Raw genomic sequence first — 20080 nt, forward strand, 5'->3', positions numbered from 1 at the left:
ATGCCTTCTTTAATTCTTTTTGTGTGTGGAGGGTAAAAATTCTAATGTAAGGTATCAGAGTATTTTAAATTTCAGGGGCCAGCCTCTCCCATATGATTTTGTGTGTAGAGGCTTCCATTGGAAGCCCTAACTCTGGTTATCCCCACGATCAGAGGTCAGTTGGTTACTGACAAAGGATGGGCTTACTCTGTCTTCAAGTTTCGGGACTACCTTCCCAGAGATGTTCAGCTGGAAATCCACCCGTTTCGTCTTTCTGCATCAAATTAAAGCAGTCTTATGCAGTCAATTCAAGCAGTCTTATTTGTGGAGGGAGAAGCATAAAGTATTTTCATTTGCTGCTGTTTTATTTAAACTTTTTTTTACTGGATATTTCCATTTGTTTGCTCTCTTTGTATTGTTTAAAAGTACTTGCACTAGCTGTCTTGGAAACTTTTAATTGGAAGTTGGGGTATAAATAAAATAAAATAGCTGGTTACCTAACTTGGAAAGTGGTCACTCTGAATTTGTATGATACAAAATAAGAACTATAGAGTTGGTATTTGCTACGTAGTGAGTGTGTGTAAGTCACAAACACAAACTAAAACTATGCCTGTTGTAGTGTTTCTTGCTCACATCTCTCAACATTTTTATCAAGGGTCTTTAAATATATCTTTCTACAAGGTGCATTTGAGACAATGACTTCATTTTAATTTATTGTTTTTCCCCCCCTTTTTATTTCTGCAGCATTAACTGAGGACGTTGATGTCTACGTCGCACCACTTCCAAAGTTTGGGGAACAAGCCCTGGAGAGCTCGACCTCACAGATATTGTGTAAGATTCTTGCTATTACTTTTCTGATCCTCAAATGTATTACTTAAGGCTGTGACCCCTGTTCGGTTCCATTATGCCTGATCCTGTGGTCTTACTTGCCACTGCTATGCCATGTTTACCTTACACTTAGGCTGCAATCTTTACCACACTTTCCTGAGAGTAAGCCGCATTGAACAAAATAGGACTTACTTCTGCGTAGACCTGGTTAGGATTGTGCCCTTCGTCATATAATGGGCCAAAATGGATATTGCACACTACAATGCTGTGGTAAAAGGAATGATAAATGCTCCCATTCTTTATTCTGTGCATACGATTGCTCCAGTGAACCATACTTTAAAATACCCTCAAGATAAATTTTAGTCAGAAGATCTTTCTTCAAGGGAAGTCTTAATGCAATTTGAAATTCTCCTGCTCTTATTCCTGGCTTACGTTAGACTGTTTTGGAACAGAAGTATTTTAAATCGGCTGTGCTTCTTCAGGGAAGAATAAGAAGGAGTGTTTGGTTCACCAAGAAATGGTGTGCATGGCACCCTGATCCTTTGGCGTTCCTGGAGGGGGGCAAAACGCTTTGCTCTTGCTGCTTCGAATGGCTCTGTCGGTGAGGGGGCGGAGCCATTTCACACTAGCATTCAGGTGTCTGAACAACTTATCATTTTGCCTCCCCCTCCAGGAATACTAGTGCCCTGCCCTGTACTTGCCTGTATTCCCCATTTTCACTGTGAGAACCTGGAAACTGGAGAACTCAAGAGTTAACATTGCTGACTTTCTTGTCTGTGAGATTCTGCTTACCTGGGACATTAGTTGTTTGTGCTGTTAGTGTTCTGTGCTTTTTCATCATTGTTTAGCATCCTCATTTCAGGCCCTTTCTGGTTTTGCGCACTATTTATTTTCTGCTCCTGTGGATGCAGCTAGGTTTCTTTCATTGGTATGGGTGCATCCATAGATTTCTTGCGTGGGTACAATGTTGGGATTATAGAGGATGGGAGCAACTGTGTCGTTTTCCTTGCAGAACATCACTTGGTAGTTGGGTCTGTATCATGATAATAAGTAGGATCAGACAAATACACATTCAAGTGAAGCCACAGAAATGGCTTGATGGATTATTTATTTTTTGTACATCTTTGCCCTTTGTTAAGGCTTTAACAGTCAGACCTATCTCCCCCCCCCCCTCGACTGGAGCAGCCATGCCGGAAAGGTGTGCACTGTATTCAGTGGGTGATGGGCATATCTGGAGGCATATCTTATTTGGAAGGGGATTTAAATGCCCTTGCCCCTCCATAAACATCCTGTTCCACAATGGGTCTCCTTGGAGCTTTGCCTGTTCCATTGCAGCTGAATCCACTCTGTTCTGCAGCCTCCCCACCTCCTGTTGCTCCCCCCAACCCACCCAGTTTCGCACCCCTGCCCCCAATCTGCCTCCCCTGCCATCTTACTTGCCTTATAGGGTCCTTTTGAATCAGCTGTTGAGAGGTAGAAGGCACCAACCTTCCTGCTTGTGTTCCTGCAGCATGCTACTCAAGAGCTGGAAGGGTTAGAAAATATCTTTTTAGCTTCCATTTCTGTGCTTGCCACTGACTGACTAACAATGCAGTTTTGCGCAAGGATTTTGCCTACTTTGCAAAAAGAAGATAGTTTACCCAGTTGCTCATCATGTGGACTTCTTGGACTCTTGATTTACCAGTGTCACATGAAAGTTGGGAGTGCAGGAAGACTTTATTAAGTGTAATTTGAGTTATAACGTACGTTCCAACTTCTGGCCAGACAACTGGAATGGAACCAGTGGGGAATTAGTTGGTCCTCAATGGGTATGTTGGGACTTAGCTTACAATAATTTGGTAGCTAGCGAGTACTTCTGAAAAGGGCCAGAAATCTACCTGTGTTGCCTAAGGTTATTGAATGGTAAGGTTGACCTTGGAGTTCAGGCAGAACACATTGAAGTAGTCTGTCATTCATTTCAGCAAATGTGGTATGTCATTCATTTCAGCAAAGCACAGGAATATCAGGTGGTCAGATCAATATACCGTATTTATCGGCGTATAACACGCACTTTTTCCCCCTGAAAATAGGGGGCAAATGATGTATGCGTGTTATACGGCGATGTCTCTTTAAGGGATCCCGTTCCCAATAGTGCCTAGCGGCGGCACAGCATCGTGACGTGATGTCAGCGCTGCGCCCGCCGCATATTATCACAGCCGCTGGCAGCTGATGAATATGGTAAGTGGAGACCCTTTCTTTGGGGAGGGGAGGGGGAGGGATTGAGGTGAGGTGGCATAAGTAATGCTTTGGATGGTGAAGAAGATGAGCTGATTTATGAAGATAGTAGCAGTGAAAGCAGCAGTGTTCATTGCGATTTTGAAGATAGCAGTGAAGATGAAGAGTTTCTTGGTTTCCCAGATAGTGATTTCTGAGTAAACTTTTGTAAAAACAAAATATCCAAGTTTCTTTTGTTAAAACAGTTGCTTTTACTGTCCTTTTACATTATTTACCTTATATGTGGTAATAATATTAATAAAAAAAAGTTCTGAGCTACCCTTATTTTTTTCCTGAAATTTCCCTCTTAAAATGAAGATGCGTGTTATACGCCTGTGCGTGTTATACGCCGATAAATACGGTAGGTGCTCATGCCAGTGGCACCAGCCTTCAAACTGACTACTTGAATTGCTTCTAGAAGAGAGGACCTTACCCAGTGTCATATTCTAACTGGATGGCCATTGCAGTCCCTTTTAAAGGGGTGGTTTTTGAACTGCAGGCTAGTAAGCCCGTCTCTGCCTGGTTTGAGACTGAGAGACTTGAATCGTGTGTTGTGGAGGCCTCTGCTTTGTCAGGGAGTACAAGTCCCTACTGTACATAAGGAAGAAGTTAGATTCTCACTCTTGACTTAGAGAGAATCCCTAGCATAGCCTTGTGAACAGAATACCCTAGAATGGAATAGAATATCAACTGATGACCAGTGGCAAAAAAGGAATTGGCAACCAGGAAAATGAGAGAGCTGTACCTTGCTTTTTTGTCCTTTCAGAGTACAGTTATGCAGTAAATCCCCAACATAGATATGTGAAGACAGCTGATCTTGCAAGATTATTCTTCTCTTAGTTTCCCCTACCTTGATTTCTCTCTTCTTTCTCTCTGCTTCCCTTTGTGACTACCCATATTGTAAACCCCTCAGAGTAGGGACGTATCCTCTCATTTTGTGTAAAACACCACGTACAGTGTGTAATTAGCTGTGGAACTCTTTGCCACAGGAAGTAGTGATGGCATCTTGCCTAGATGCCTTTAAGAGGGGATTGGACACATTTCTGGAGGAAAAGTTCATCATGGGTTACAAGTCATGGTAGGTATGTGCAAGGTAGAGGTAGGCTGCCTCTGATTGCCAGATGCAGGGGAGGGCGCCAGGACGCAGGTTGAGTCTGTTGCCTAGTGTGTTCCCTGAAGCATTTGGTGGGCCACTGTGAGATACAGGAAGCTGGACTAGATGGGCCTATGGCCTGATCCAGTGGGGCTGTTCTTATGTTCTTAAGTGGTTGAGTGCTAAGGAAAATAATGATAGTGTACTGTATCTTTATGCAATGTAGGCGTTCAGAGGAAATGAATGGCTTTTTGGTATCTGTTAGTAACTGTTGGCCTGTGGGGGTTGCCTTGGGAGAAAGCCATGTTGTCCTTGTGGAGGCTGTGGGTAGGGTTAAAGAGCCTAGCCTTTTAAAGTGACTAAACGAGGAAAAATGAGAGAGTTTTATTTAAACAACTAGTACTCCCCAGAGAGAGAGACACTGTTAGTACCACAGGCACTCTTGTCTAAGCAGACTGAAGACAGTATATTGGGTGCTGGATAATACTATTTTAATGGATGAGTGCAGCAGAACATATAAGGCTAGTGACATGATCCTGCTAGAGAACTGGCACTTCGTAAAGTTCATCTCTCTTATTGAGAATATAGAAAAAGGAAGCCTAGTTGGTGGGGAAGAAAGGGAAGAGCTAGTGTTTGTTATTATTTTGTTGTGTTTTATATTTATGTTGTTTTTAAGCCACTTTAGGTTATTTTTAGGGAAAGAAAGGCAGGGAATAAATATTTTGAACCAAAATGAAGCAATTAGAATGCAGTCTGGGAAGAGATGGGAAAGACAAGTGGATAGGTGATTGAATAATTAAATATTGTTATGAATATTGTTCATGAATGATGTTCATCATCATGCCCCAGAAATTGTTTAACATGTGAACTGCCCTGAAAATGTTTTGTATTGAAGGGTAAGATGGAAATGCATAAAATAAATGCAGCTTAACTTATGAGGAAACTGCCTAAGATTCAGCTGTGGGAGTTATTAAGACAAGAAGCGGTGTTGCAGGGGTCATCTGGTCATGCAGGCTATTTGGTGGGGCTGTGTGAACTTGCCTTCTGCCTTAGTTTTGTAGCCTTTGTAGATTCAAAACACCCTTTATTTGATATGTAGACCGATTAAATTTTACAAATATTTAGTTGTGAATTCACACCAAATGCTGACATTCCCGGGGGAGTTTTGTGTTTGGATCGTCTTAGCCAGTGGTTCTCAAACTCTGCAGGAGTTTGAGCCCCATTGTAAGTTCTGGCGGGGGAGGGGGGAATGGAGCTAAAGGATTGCCTGGATTGCACCACTTTTGAGGGGCACAGGGTCTTTCCTGCACTCACCAGAGGCTGCAGCAGGCTCCCAGGGTGTGGGGAGCCCTGCGCAAGCCTTCGCAGGGCTCTCCAAAGTGCGCAAAATGTCAAAATAATGATCACGACGCACTTCCTTGTGACTGAAAATGGTAAGTGGGTTGCGATCTTTATTTTGAGTGTCTTCGTGCTTCGGAGGGTCCTGCAGAGACTTGCACTGGACTCCCTGCACCCCTGGGAGCCTGCTGTTATCTCTGGTGAGTGCAGGAAAGCCCCTGCGCCCCTCAAAAGTACACGATCTAGGCGATTGCTTCACTCCATTCCCCTCTCCCTGCCCCTTAAGGGGGCAGAGGCCAGGGCTGTAAGGCTGGGGTGTTGCAACACCCTAGTTTGAGAACCACTGGTCTTAACAATATTGCAGTGCAAGATGTGATGACATGGTTCTCTTTGATTGAATTTTTCTTTTAACTGTTTTATTCATAATCTACCCTTAAATACGGATCCCAATGGTTTTATTCTAAGGACCAATTAGATCCACATTTGCTTAGCTTCAGAAATGGTTCAGTATCATGCACTACCAAACTATTCACTGGGCTGTGGATAATTGTATTTTAACAAATTCACATAATTTGAACAGCCAAAAATCAAACTATTCAAACTCATAATTGTACTATACTATTAAGTAGATGAGTTGGATATAAACTAGTCAAACTTTATATAAACAATCGTAATATCCCCACAAATAACACAGACATTGCAGAACATTTGTAATGTGTGTTGGCAGACTAACGAACACTTGCAGCTTTTAAACTGTTTTCATATTACTCCCCCATGTTCACGATGATCTAAGTCCTCCTCTTGGGAAACAAATAACCTTCCGAAGGATCACTGTAACATCCAGGATCTGGAGTTTATCAACAGTCTATGGACCACTTGCTCCTGTATTTAGGCCTGCCACTTTCCCTGCTGAGACATTTCAGTATTTTACCATTTTCACTGCTAGGCGGGGAAGGCTGGAAAAAAATATTTTATATTTCTGTGTGCCACCAGGATCAATAGTTGGGTGCTAATAGGAAAAATGTTGCTAAAATTGTGAATGTTGACGGCTTTGTCTATGGGTGGCTGTTCCCTCTTCACAATGTGTGTGTTTCATTAAACGAAGAAGTCATGCTGCATAGCTGGAACAGAGTGTTCTATTGCCTGATCAGAACCCTGTTTTAACTTTAAATGATTGTCAGCCTAATCCTATTCCCCCATCATGCTATAGCTATAATATGTAACTACGCCAACATAGTGCGTGCTGCATGCTGTGGAGATGGGGTGGGCGGGGCATGAATTGTACAGCCTGCAGGAGGTAAGTTTAAAATGTATTTACTGGTAGCTTCCTGATTACCTGTGGGTCTCCTTGGATCCACACCAACCATTTTGCTGGTGCAAGTCTGAGGAGAGCCAGGGGTGTTTCAGACTGGAAAATGGGGGATAGGATCAAGCGATATCACTACTGCTAGATCCATCCCTTTTGCCCTCAACATGACCCTTGGTTTCTCCCCCTCTCCATCCTGTAACTTCCCCTTTCTGTCCATGAACTGCCCTCCCATGCTAGTGAACTTGTTCTGATGCTGTCTGGAGTCCATGCCACTGGGGATTCTCAGATGCAGCTGCCCTGGAGCAGTGGCTTCAAGTGGTCCAGTAGTTGTGTGATCCTCAAGCTGTCTCAGGGCTGTTTACGTCCTCCTGCTGCTCTAAAAGGCCATAGGATTGGGCAGGGCATTTTTTTCTTGTAAACACCCCCCCCCCCAACAAAACAGGTATCTTACTTTCCCTCAAATAGTTTTCAATTCCCCTTTGGTTGAGCACGTGACATTGTTCATTTGCAGCTGTGTGTGTTTTGTGCAATGGCTCTGTTTTTAATAATTCCATATCTATAGAGTAGGTCAATTTCTTGTTCCCAATATTTTGGCATTTTGTGCAGCCATGTTTGTGCAGATTGAGAAGCATGACTTCAAAGCTCTTTGGTGGGTGTGTGTGCATACTGGGGTGGAGAGGGAATGGAAAAGGTATGTGTTTTTAAAGTCAATATTTACACTGAAAGTGACCCACTGCTACCCCCTCCCCAAACTGAAATAAATTACAAACAGCAAATACCTGTGGCTTTTGCAACTGAATCTAAAACCAAGTAGCTAACAGAAATTTCATTGATGAAACCAGAAACCCAGATTGGAGCAAGCCTGCTTTCAAGATTCCCTTTCAGAAAACGTAAGATATTAAAAGAGCTGCAAAAACATGTTTGAATGGTTAAAAACCTTATTGCCATATTGAAAACAGAAGTTCCTTCCTATTTCCGACCTTTTTGTATGGAGTGTGAATGGTTTTCATTTTTGAAAAAAGATCTTTTTGCTCCTTACCTTTACAAACATCTAAAAGTGAAACGTTCAGAATGTATGCATAGATAGATAAAAAGCTGCAAACTTTTGACATGGCAAAGAAATGATTTGGTTCTGTGCCCATGTCCCTGGCAAACTCTCTCTACCATAATAAAGCTATCATATTGTTTTTCTTCAGAAATAAATGTTTTTAAAGTGAAATCCTGGGCTAAACTCTGAGTTAGGATTGGATACATTTTGTGGTTTAAAAAAAAGAAAGGAATGGAATTTGGTTCAGTTCCTTCTTTCTGTAATTTTTTTATGAGGGCTGCATCCTTACTAAGTAGTTCTTAATTTTGTCATTCTGTTTCTTCTCCAGGGATATTGGAGAACCTCTTGCTAAAACTCTAGTCTCTATACAGTACTCCCAAGTTCACCCGGTCACCAACCCTTATGCAGCATTGATGAGACAAATATCCGAGGTGTGTGCCTTTAGGACCCCACATAAGCCTCTCTGAGGCTCCTGATGGGGTCAGACACTGTACTTCTGTTTTTCCAGAAGCAGAAAGCATTAGGGAAGCCTGAGCAAGCTTCCCTGACACAGCCTTGGGTCACACAAAGCTCTGTAAGCTTCAGGTAAGGGGGGAGTGTGGTGACAGCCCATGGGGGGGGGGTGCCATCATGGTCTTTTGCCCCAGACTGTGGGGCTGGGGAGGTCCACCACTGACACTCAATAATCTTTTTTATTCTTTAATGTTTGACTTAGGATGCTCTGCCTCATGACGTTCACAGCAAACCATTGAAAATTACAGTTTTCACATTATTTGTTAGCCCCTCCACTGTTACCAAATAGAATCACTCCTGCTGGCATGTGTATAATGCGAGGCTCTCATTTCCCCATTTCAGAATGTGGAAACTGAAACCAGTTTCAGAACTGCATTTCAGAAAGTGGAAACTGAAATCTGCTGGAGATATATTATGTACACTTACGCATACATTATGTTTCTTGTTGCGGATGATGTGACCAGAAATGAACCAAATAATTGCCTTGATTTATAATCCAGCAGTTAGCCCAAATACAAGCTGTGAGTCACATATGTTCAGACTGTTATATGGTATTATTTTGTGTAGTTCTTTTAAAAAAACTGTCTCTGTCTTATATATTCTTAATAATAATAATAGACATTGAAAGGCTGTGGCAGAAGCAAATAGAAATTGAAAGGCTGTGACAGAGGAAGACCAAAGTGATCCCAATGGTGATTGGTGCCCTCAGTGCTATTCCAGAACACCTTGATGAGCACCTGAAGAGCATAGGGGCCACGGAAATTATTATCAAGTGCAAAAAGCAGTGTTGCTGGGAACAACTTTTATTTTGCGATGATATTTATAACATCAAAGCAGGATAAAAACCAGGCATCGCAGGTCGTTGGGAAGGAGACACTGTCTGATTAAAAAAAAACCAGTCAATAACACTTACTTGACTGTGCGAAAGTCTCATAATAATAATAATTGTTCTCCCTCCAACGTCAAAAGCTCTTTATGTGCAAAGCTGAGGTGTTAGTGAGGGGTTTCTAGCTTAACCTTCTTGACATGCTAGTTTTCTATGGAATGCACAGTTTGCTGCCATGACTTCTTTTATGGCCATTGCAAACTTAACTGGGCCAGTTTGTGCAGGCTGGTGGCCACAGTGAGCAGCCAGCTCCACATGCCAGTGGATGCCGGATGCTTGCTGGAGGAGGTGATTTGGCACAAGGGGTCCAAGGAAGGTGGGGAGGGGGGTTGGTGGAACGGAGAGGAGTGGTTTGAACATGGAGCTGATGGAGTAGGGAGGAGGGCAGAGCAGGCCCTGGAGTGTAGGATTGACAGCAGTGGCATACAAGAAATCCCAGCCCCCTTCCCGGGCCCGATCCACCTTCATAGATCAACACAGACTTGCACCAGCAATTGACCTTCAGCAACTGAAACCACTCCCCCCGCAGAATGCAGCGGAAACCACACTGGTGCCACAGCATCACTGCGCTGGGAGTTAGGTAGGACTGGGCTGCCCTTGAAGGAGGTTTCTGATGAGGGGAGCATTCCGAATATGTGATTTCTCACTTGAAGTCTGAGGTGATACAGTCCCAGGAGGTTTGGTTCTTAATTGAAGGACAGGTATGAATTTTTTTGTACATTTTTTGGGGTGTTTTTTTTGGTCTAAACCATGTTTTAGTTTTATAAATTTGAACTTGGATCTGTATGTAAACACATGGAACGGAAGACCAGGATGTACCAAGTGTTAAGGAGGAATAAATTATGGGATGTCCAATGACTCTAGGTGTAGACCAGGGGTGTCAAACATAAGGCCCGGGGGCCGGATGCGGCCCACAGAAGCTTTTTGTCTGGCCCTTAGGCTCTCAGCTGTTGAGCCATGCTGAGGTGTTACTGCTGAAAGGGAAGCCCACTTGAAAATTGAGCTCTCCCATATCTTGAACGTGATCAAGATATATATATTTTCTCTTCTATCATTTGCAGCTAATGAGTTCTCAAGTGAGAAAAAATGCTTATTTTTGTGCTCATGACCTGTTTAATGACATCACTTTCTGCCTAATGACATCACTTTAGGCCCTCAGCAGGCATCATGAATGCTATTCGACCCTCTGTATGAAATGAGTTTGACACCCCTGGTGTAGACTGTTATGTGAGCAATCTAGAATTTTATTATTTTCTGTCTTTCAGGTTCTAGACATGCCTCTCAATGAATCTGGGTTTTTGGTAGTGGAATGGTAATTTTAGACCTCTGTTCTGTGTTGTGAGGACCAGTCTCTTATATACAAGGAACCGATGCTATGATGAGCAATAAGACAAAAAGTACTTTTCCTTCCTCAAACTTGAAAGGGGAAAAAAAATGTACATAGTCATGTTGGTCCATTAGGGAAAAAGTATTCAAAAAGTCACAATCTGGTAATAAGAACAACCAAATAAATAATGAACGTCTTAAGCAAACTTTTGAATTCTCCAGAACTCTTTATCAGGCTGGATGTTAAGCAAAGTAAAAAGGGCTGTGTGTAGCACGGCATGATAAAAGGCTCCCAAAGTCTACAGTTTCTAACAGTCTTAAAAATGGAGTTCAGGAGGAATTAAGCAGACTCCATATCAATTTGCTTCACTAGGTGCTAGGCAGGAACTCTGTTTGTACCCAGAGTGTCTAGGAAGAGGATGAGACTATAATGACTGTTTTCTCACTTTCATTCTGTAAAATCCAGCAGTTCTGTTCCATCCCTAGTCCTTGTTGAAGCACACATATCCTGACAGGTCAGAGCACAGGTAAAAGAGAAATGGTAGTTTTTGTGTTAACAAAGCTGGAGATTAGTTTAAGGCGATGCACTTGTTAGGGGGGGAAAAGGAAGCATAAATTTTTTTCAGATGGGTTCCAGTCTGTGATTGAATTTGAAAGGAGGAACTAACTTAGGGGTACTGAAAAAATGCTGTAACTCTATCCTAACACTAAAGAAACAGTGTTATTCAACAGAATAGTGGTTTAGACTCTACAGTTGAAGACCAAGAGTCTTAAAAACAGAGGTATTTAAAATATTTAAATACCTTAAATACAGAGTATTGAAAAGCTATTAAAACATGGCTCTGAAAAATAGAGCAATAATATCTCTGGCTTTTCAATCCTTAGGGCATGTTACACTGCCTCCGCATTTTTCTGGCATTTGTGCCTATGAGATGTGATTGAAATAATGTTGTTTCCCTTAGCAGTTCAATTACATTTCTATTTGATGTGCATTTAGGCGGCAACAAATACAATTATTATAAAGACCAACTAATGCAAAAGTGTGCAGTTTTTTTTGCTTTCAATTGTGTTCTCAGTTACATTTGAGTATTCCTCTAAGATTTCTCTTTCTGCAAAGCTCAGATCATATGATTATATATATAGGTAATGTATCGCAGTTTGGACCACAATTCAGACCCTGTTCAGAAAGGAATCAGTGAGATTGGTTGCTTGACAAGTTGTCATTTTATAGCTTAGCCTACTTCACAAGGTTGTTGTGGAATTAATAATACATTGCACTGAGTTCCCTGGATGGAGAACTGGACAAAAACGAATGATAAAAATTGGGAGAAGGGGCAGTGGATTTGGGACTGCAACTGGGCGAATTACAGTGAAAATAATGTGTTTTATTCTGGATGGTCTTGTGCTGCTGTTCTTCTGGGAAAGCGTTGCGTCTGTGGAGTCCTGGAAGGGACCAGATTCCTCTGAATATTCATCGGGGTGGAAATTGGAACTTCTCAGCATTGTTTTTCATGATTTCTTTTTTCCTCCTCCCCTGCCCGCTTAGCTGGATTCAGTCACTGTGCTCTGCTTGTAACTCTTATTGCAAAGTTGTTGAAGAACAGCCAGATTTCAGCAACCAGAAAGATCCAGCTCCCTGATACTTTCCTGATAGAACTGAAGCTGCTTCTCCTTGCTCTGAGAAGGAGCAGAAGCTGCTTCTCCTGCTCTTCTAGGCTGCATGCTACAGATTTAGGCTGTCCACTGTTTGATATTTGGTTCTCTTTGGCTTTCCTGAAGGGGTCCTGAGACTCTCGTGTTAGCTACAACTAAGTGGTTTGGGAGCCTAATGTTTTCTTATTGGACCTTGTGCAGGAGTGTCATTGTGCCTTGTGTCATTGCAGAATAGCAAGGAGTTTGGGGTTAACAATTATCCATTTTGCAGTGAGTGAGATTAAAATTGAATGCTGCTAAGGATGAGCCTCTTTCCTACCTGCTTCCCTGTTATGTACAGCCCAGTCCTACACTCACTGGCATGCATGATGGATGGCTGCCGGTGCAGCGGCTGCCATATCCCGGTCACCAGCAGGGAACCAGGCTGGCCAAGAGAAGTAAGTAAAGAAAAATTTTATTTACCTCTCCAGTGTCTGTCTGGTCCCCTATGGGCCTACTTGAATCTATGCCAAGCTAGAATTTGGGTGCTGCCAGTGCCGCCGAGTTCCACCCCTCTCCTACCTCCTACGCCCCTGTCACAGCTTGATCCCTGCCCCAATCCACCCTCACTACCTGCAAAATAGCACCAACCACTGGACTGTGGAGCGCCACTGGTGGCACACAGCCTTCTGCCTTTGCACCGGTGGTAGTGCTTTGCAGACTGGTAGGGAGACTGTTGCACTACAGACCCTGGAATCTGTCAGCATACTGCATGACAATGATTGGGCAGTCGCTCTCTTATAGGACTAGAAAAGTTAATACTAATACATGTTTAAGTTTTAAAAGGAATGGCACCTTATTATGTAAGGATTCCAGGGTTCTTTGCAAACCCTAAAAGAGTTGAATAAATGATTTGTTTTCATAGAATATAGGAGTGGACACAGTAGACTGGCTTGTTTGTTTTTTGCCCCGCCTGTTGTTCTGGCTTGGGGTGGATTCACATGCTCAAAAATATTTTTCTTTGTGGTGCTGCCCACCATGTTGACAACCACAATAGCAAAGGGATTCATTTTGGTCTGGGGCTGTGTTAACAGAAAGCATTTTACCCCTGCACATGCCCACCGTATGTGAGCGGTACACCACATGAACAGAAATAGAGCAGTGACAGGCCGATCCTAACCCATGCTGGAAAGGGCAGCCCAGCTGGCCTGCCCGGTGTCCAGCATGGGGTTGGGACCATCTGCAGCTCAGCCCAGGACAAGAGGAATTCATTCCCCTTACCCCAGGTATTGTAGCAGCAGCAGCCCAAATGGCTCTTCTTGGATCTCCACCACCTGAAGAGGTGGTGCAGATCCGAGCTGCCTGGCACTGTGCCAAGTTGCCTGTGAGTGGGGTTAGGATCTGGCACAAGGGCTGGATTTAAAAAGATCAGCAACTGCTTGGGCAGTTAGGAAGGTTCTTCTTTATTTTAAAGAAATTTTTAAGCTTATTGTAAACTTTTAATTTACTTAGAGCGCAATCCTAACCATCTTTCCAGCACCACTGTAAGGGCAATGCAGCTCTGAAGTTAGGGAACAAACATTTCCTTGCCTTGAGGAGGCCTCTGTGACTGCTACCCAACTGCAGGATGCAGCACATGCCCCATTGGCATAGCTGTGTCAGTGTGGGAAAGTTGGGCCTTATTTACTTAATTTGATTTGATTTGATTTTGTCATATGGGGGGGCATTACAAAATTTTCCTCCTTCATAATGTCACTTCTAGCCATGACATCACTTCCAGTGGGTCCTGACAGTGTCACTCTAAAAAGTTGGTCCTGGTGCTAAAAATTTTGACAACAACTACTCTAGAGCATTTGAGGAATAGCTACCTCCCCTGCCCCCCAATTCACTTTAAGCTATCAGAGCTGTTGGATTGGGCTAAAAATGTCCTAATAGTTCATAAAGGTTTGATGCTGGCAGCTGAAGAATTCAAAACATTTCAGCTCTGGGCAGAGCTGGTAGGCAAACGTTAGTTGTTGGCTACTGATAATGTGATTCTCAGCCTAGGGCCCTGAAAAATTTATTCCACACTGATCTTAGTGGCCCCCCACCAGTCTTTTCAAAGCCCTATTGATGGCTCCATCCCTGCTAACTAAAGCATTTGTCATTTCCTGCGTTTAACTTAGATGATAGCATCACTACTACGGTTGTGTGGCTTCAGTCTAGTTTTCTGTAAACTTCAGTTGAAATTGGTACAAGGTCTAACCCCAAGGTATTTGAGAGAGGTATTTCTGGAGATTTTTTTGCAGGGTCATGCGAACTCTCATAACAAGAAAGGGGGGAGGAGTGGGTGAATGCCATAATTAATGCCGTATGGATTTATTTCTTTCTTCTCCTCCAGGAACATCTGTTTTGCGAATCAACCTCATTCCTACCCATATTTATTGCCAGTACTGTTTCCCCTGCAAAAGCACAGTTCTTTCCTTTTGGGGCGGGGGGGGGGCATTGCTATATACCTGGCAATGCTAGGGTGGTGGTGCAGAGGCAAATGGAGATAATGGCAGGTAGCATTACTCACTGTTGCTTGACTGTGGCTCTTTGCTTGGCTGTGTCCCCTTAACTGTTCCTCCCTTCCTGCGAGCCAACCCAGAGTGAGTTGGCTGGTGTGTGAATGGGGTTAGCTGGGGTAGACTAGTGTGGAGACTTCTCAGCTGTGGTCTCCCCCTGAAGGGCTTGTAGGAGGGCATGATCCGGGAAAAGTTGCAGTATTTGTCTTGCCTCTGGGAACATCTGTTTTGCAAATCAGCCTCATTCCTATCCATATTTATTGCCAGCGTTGTTTCCTGTGCAAACGCCTGCGCCAGACATCCTCTGACTTTCTGTCAGAGAAGTGGATAGAGTTGAGAGAGCGGTTGAGACAGGGAAAAAGAAGACAGCACGAAACCCAGTTGCCAAGACTGGCCTTGGGACCAGTGGAACCCAATGTGGGGTGCTGGTGCGACCCCCCGCCCCGCTCACCAGGCAGCCGCAGCAACTGCAGCCATGGCAAGCCAGTTGCTAGTGGTCCTGCATGCAAAGCATGGCACCTGGAAATAGTTGGCGGTGACATAACGTCACCGCCAACTACTTCCAGAAGGCCCATTGCAGGCCAAAGAGTCCCAGGGGGGAGTACGCAAGTCCACGCTACTCTGCTCTCCCAGGCTGCCAGATGCTGCAGCAGTCGGACAACTGCCTGCCACCCCAGTACAGGGCCCCTCAGAAAGTGGGGCCCAGTGTCACAAAATAGGCCATATTGCCCTGAGCTGGCCCTGCTTATCGGGATGTGTAAGGCCCAGTCCTATTGGAAGTGCTGGCGGAGTGGGGGTTGTTTCTGGGTGAGGAGGGGGGAGGAAATGTGGGGGTGGGGAGGAGGCAGGAGGGATGGATCTGGTGGTAATGGCACATGCTGAAAACCTCCATGCCTTTTTTCCCCTCATAGAACATGAGCCACCAAAATAGATGGTGTATGTCTGAGGAGACCTGTAGGTAGAGGTGTTTGAAAACAGTTTATTTATTTTACTCAAAAGCAAGCCCATTGTGTTCAGTAAGGCTGTAATCTTACCTTACTCACCAGAAACAAACACCTCTACACAGAAAAGTACTGTTGGATATAGTGTAGAACCATTCAGTAAATACACATAATCAGATGGCACAGAAGTTGAATGCTTGGAAGCCATTGGATCTGTTATAGCTGTAAGGCCTGACAATCTTATGGTCATGCTAGACTTGAACCATCTGTAAACCTAGCAGATAAATGACTCAGGATCAAGTATATTAATCTCCATAGGTCAGTCATGCAGTTATCCAGGAGGTTCCTCTGAGTCTGATGAAGCTCCTCTTTGGCAGGCCACGTGCCAAGATGTTAAATAAAAGGGGAGGGGAAGGGACAAGTTTCTCTGTTGGTCAAGAATGAGAAAGTAGCTAGGCATATGGAAAGGGAACCTGTTTAGATGATACATTCTGCCAGTTTATTCATGCAAATAAGTGAATGGTCTACTTATATGAGTAGAATAACATTGGCGGAAAAGCCATGGTTGAAATTGCTACTCTAGCTATAAGGCTGATTGAACCCCTTGCCTCAGGTTGGTGGAGGGGGCAAGCTGACACGGGAGGTCCTGCATCCATACCCCCACTGCACTGATCCACCCTCTTCCCTGCCTACCCTGTCTTCTTCTTGTGTACTCTTGAGTGTGCAAGAGGAGGTTAGGGAAGGCTGACCTCCTCCTTCTCCAGCTCCTCTTTTGCTTCTTGTAAAATTATCAGTGGAGAGATTCTGCTCCCTGGAATCTCCCAGCTGAGCCACTTTACATAAAGTGGTGCAGACCAGTTGCAAGAGGACAAAGACTGTCAGATGTTCATTGGTGGTGGTGGTGGGGTTCATATGCATTGATGGGAGTAGGATGGCAGAATTTGAGAGTGTTTTGGGGCAATGGATTGGCTTGGTCCTCCTTCCCCTGCACCTCCTGTTCCTTGTATGTGAAAATCCTGGGCTCTACTCCTTAGGCTGAGTTTCTTGTCTTTTTCCTCAGTGGCTTTTTCCCTGTTTGTAAAAGTGAGATTGACATGCTGTGAAGATATAAGGACAGAGACTAACTGCCTAATCTGTCTCCCTCTGGTAGTTTTTTTTTTCTCAGCTCAACATGAGTCTCCTCAAGTTACATTTTTCACCTGTAGGGGGCAAAGCTATGGATATGGAGATATGAAGAAAGATAGATATGGAGAAAGCCATGGATGACCTGAACCTGTTCTCTTTTGTGTGAAAAATCAGCTCTGAGCAAGGGATGTTTGAGCTGAAAAATCTCTAGAAAGAAAAAAGTTTAGGTGCGTCTTTCTCTCCCTCCTTCAGACTGTACTTTCTTTTTTTTAAAAAGCCACAGAGGAAAAAAAACCACTGACCTTTGGGTAGTACCTTATCTTGAGTCTCATGCTTGAGTCTCATGCTGAAGAAATAAGGGACCCACCCTCTTGCATTTGCTTGAGCAATTGTTTACATGAGTAAGCTGGGTTGTCTGAACTGGCCCTAAAACTGCTGAATCGAAGGCTCAAAGTGTGGCTTTTCCAAGATGCACACCCCATTTGCCAACGTGTGGTAACAAACAACACTGCTTTGTCCTAGTTGAATTCCCTTTAAAAAAAAATCATAACTAGCAGACCTCTAAGAGTCAGCTGGTATGGCCAGATTCCAGAGCAGAGTGGGATACAGAATCCAAAAGTCCACAGGAGCTGCTTTGAGAAGAATGGAACGTATTTGAGAAAGCACGGTTGAATCTTTTTTTTAAGGTTTGCTAGCTCAGACAGCTGTGGCCACATCAGCCCATATTTGAATTGCTTTCTGGGGTGATCTGAACAGCCAACACTGGTCAGGAATGTGCATTTGTTAAAAGGAGTCAGATTTGTGATCTTAGGTCAGACCAGTGCCTGAAATTTTGCTGTTAACTGCTGGCAGCAGTAACATTTTACTGGTGAATGAGAAAGAGGGGTTGTGCCTCCCTGGGTTTATCTAATACTACTGTTCAGTTTTCTCAGTGGAATTGGTCTTCTTCCCTGTAGGCCTGAAAGCAAAAAGGCAAAAAAAGAGCCATGTTCAGCAAATTGGCTCCCACAGAGAGAGAAAGAGAGAAGATCTTTTCTCTTCTGCAGGAATAGCTGCCCACTCTTTATTTTTAGCAAGTTGGCTCTTGAACTTCTCGGCTTTTAAACAGGGGAGCATTTTAAAATGGAAGGCCTTGCAGCTGCACCATTCCCTCGCAATCTGAACTGTACTTTATATCCAGAATGAAGGGCTCTTTCTTCCCTTTCCAGAGTTGGGAAGTCTTCTAATTCTGTGTAGAGTAATGCCTTGGCTGGCATATCTGCTGTTGCTTAATTTTTTTTAATGAAGCAGCAACAGCAATAACCTTGATTTACCATGGTCTTTTAAAACCAAAACGTTTTTTGGGCACTTTCATTCTAAGGAAACTTTATGTTTTTTTACTTTGTATTTTTAGAGAGCCTTGTATAATTTTTGTCCCAGAGCAAATACTCGTGGTTATATCTTTCCCTGGAAACTGCTGGGGATAAAGCTTATGCCAAATAGCTGTGTGACCAAAGTTAGACAATCTAAAATTCTTCCAGATCAGCTTAACATTGTTATGATTTCAGGTTATTGTTAGCCAGTAGCTCTGCACAGAATGGAACAAATATTTCAGATCCCTTGGCAGCAAATTTCTAGACACTAGAGAGGGTGGGTATATATGACTTTTCCAGTCATGACATGAGAAGGACCCTTGGTTTTCATTCAGTGCAGTGAAATTTGAATATCCACCTATGAAGGATGCCTATTGGCTAGCTCCCATTATGTCATGAGCCTACTCCTCCCTTGCAATCCCCAAAGATGTTTTGCAGCTGTTTAAAAAATGTTTCTGTTGTTTAAAATATAACAATAAATGCAAGGGTGAACATATTAACAAATATTTATTTAGCTCTTTAAAAAATAAAGGAGAGGGCAGTATGCAGGGAGGAGCAAAATAGGCACTGAACCAGTGTTCATTTTCATGGTGTAAATCTCTTGTGCAAATTGCAGAGCTGGGAGAAAGTCACAGCCCAATCCTAACCAACTTTCTAGTGCTGCTACAGCCTCAATGCAACCCCAAGGTAAGGGAACAGAAGTTCCCTTACCTTGAGGAGGTCTCCATGACTGCCGTCTCACCTTAGGTTGCCCCGTTAGCATGGCTGCAATCAGTGCTGGAAAGTTAGTTAGGATGGGGCTGTCTGTCTACTGCACATATGAAGAACCCACTGTGACTTTATTATTGGTACGTCTGTTTTCACCCTAACCTGGTGAGTCTCCAAGGACTCTGAGTCTTGGAAGGGACCAGGCGGTCTGAATTGCTTGGGTTGGTCAGGCTTGGTTTCAATATTAGGAGCTGTGCTTTCTGACTTGCCTGGTTAACAGTATCTTCTGTGTGTTTCATTCCAAGTTCAGCAGTTGACTGCAGGGACTCTGGGTTGGAGACGTGGGTTGGGGTAGTGGTTGTTCTTAGATGACTTAGGAACTAACCTAGTCCTGGGAATTGGGGTTATTTTCTTGACACTTCTGGTTTTGGTGGTGACAGCCACATTGCAGGGTACTCTAAAAGCCTCCTGGTGTGTCCGTTGTGTCCTCCGTGCTGAGGAAACTTCATGTTGCACCAGCCTCCCTCTGAGTTGCATTGCCATTCTCAGCATCACCACTGCATGGTGAAAGTTGATACGATTTTCTCTGTCCTTCTGAAGAGGGCCCACAGGGCCTGGTGGAAAGCATTTTGACCAGAGTTTGCCAGAGCCTGCCACCTTGCTTCTGTTATCCTTCTATGTCATGCTTGGCTTGGTGTTAGAGCTCCATTCAGAGGCCAGTTGCCTCCTGCAGGGCTATTATTTATGTACGCATTCGGCAAACGCCACTTCTGGGGAGCCGCAGGCTTGACTGTGGCAAAAGGAAGGAAGTGACTGCTGCTTTTCAAAAAGGATGAAGGGAGGGAGATTGTGCTGCTGGAGGCTAGTCCCCGTGGCGCTGTTCAGCGGGAGGTCATGCTTTGTCAAGTTTGAGGCCTTGAAGGATATCGTGGCCATGACAGGCTCTGTAAATCCAGGACGAGGCTTGGGTTTCTCCACAAGCACTTTGACAGGCTCGTAGGGGTGAGATTAATGGGGGTGGGAGAAGCCTCCCTGAATGAGAAAGCAGGCTGAGGGGAGCAAAATGCCTTTTGTATCTGAGTGGCAGGTCCCAGGGGTCAGCTATAGGGATGGTTTAACAAGGATATCCAATTATAATAACAGATAAGCTAGAGCTTTGGCAGCGCTCTAAGTCCCTTGAGCGGATCTGCAACTGCTGGGTAC

General features: G+C 43.8%; 1 protein-coding gene across 1 annotated transcript in view; it reads left to right on the top strand.

Annotated features, from left to right (window-relative positions):
- Window positions 1–20080, top strand: part of LRP1 (LDL receptor related protein 1) — a 374302-nt gene that overhangs the window by 71306 nt on the left and 282916 nt on the right. The window contains exon 2 of the mRNA XM_066617850.1: window positions 724–810. Within this exon, the coding sequence (XP_066473947.1) occupies window positions 724–810 (87 nt within the window). The remainder of the gene's footprint in view (window positions 1–723; window positions 811–20080) is intronic.

The sequence above is a fragment of the Tiliqua scincoides genome, chromosome 2 (genome assembly GCF_035046505.1).
Source record: "Tiliqua scincoides isolate rTilSci1 chromosome 2, rTilSci1.hap2, whole genome shotgun sequence".
NCBI classification, from domain to species: domain Eukaryota; kingdom Metazoa; phylum Chordata; class Lepidosauria; order Squamata; family Scincidae; genus Tiliqua; species Tiliqua scincoides.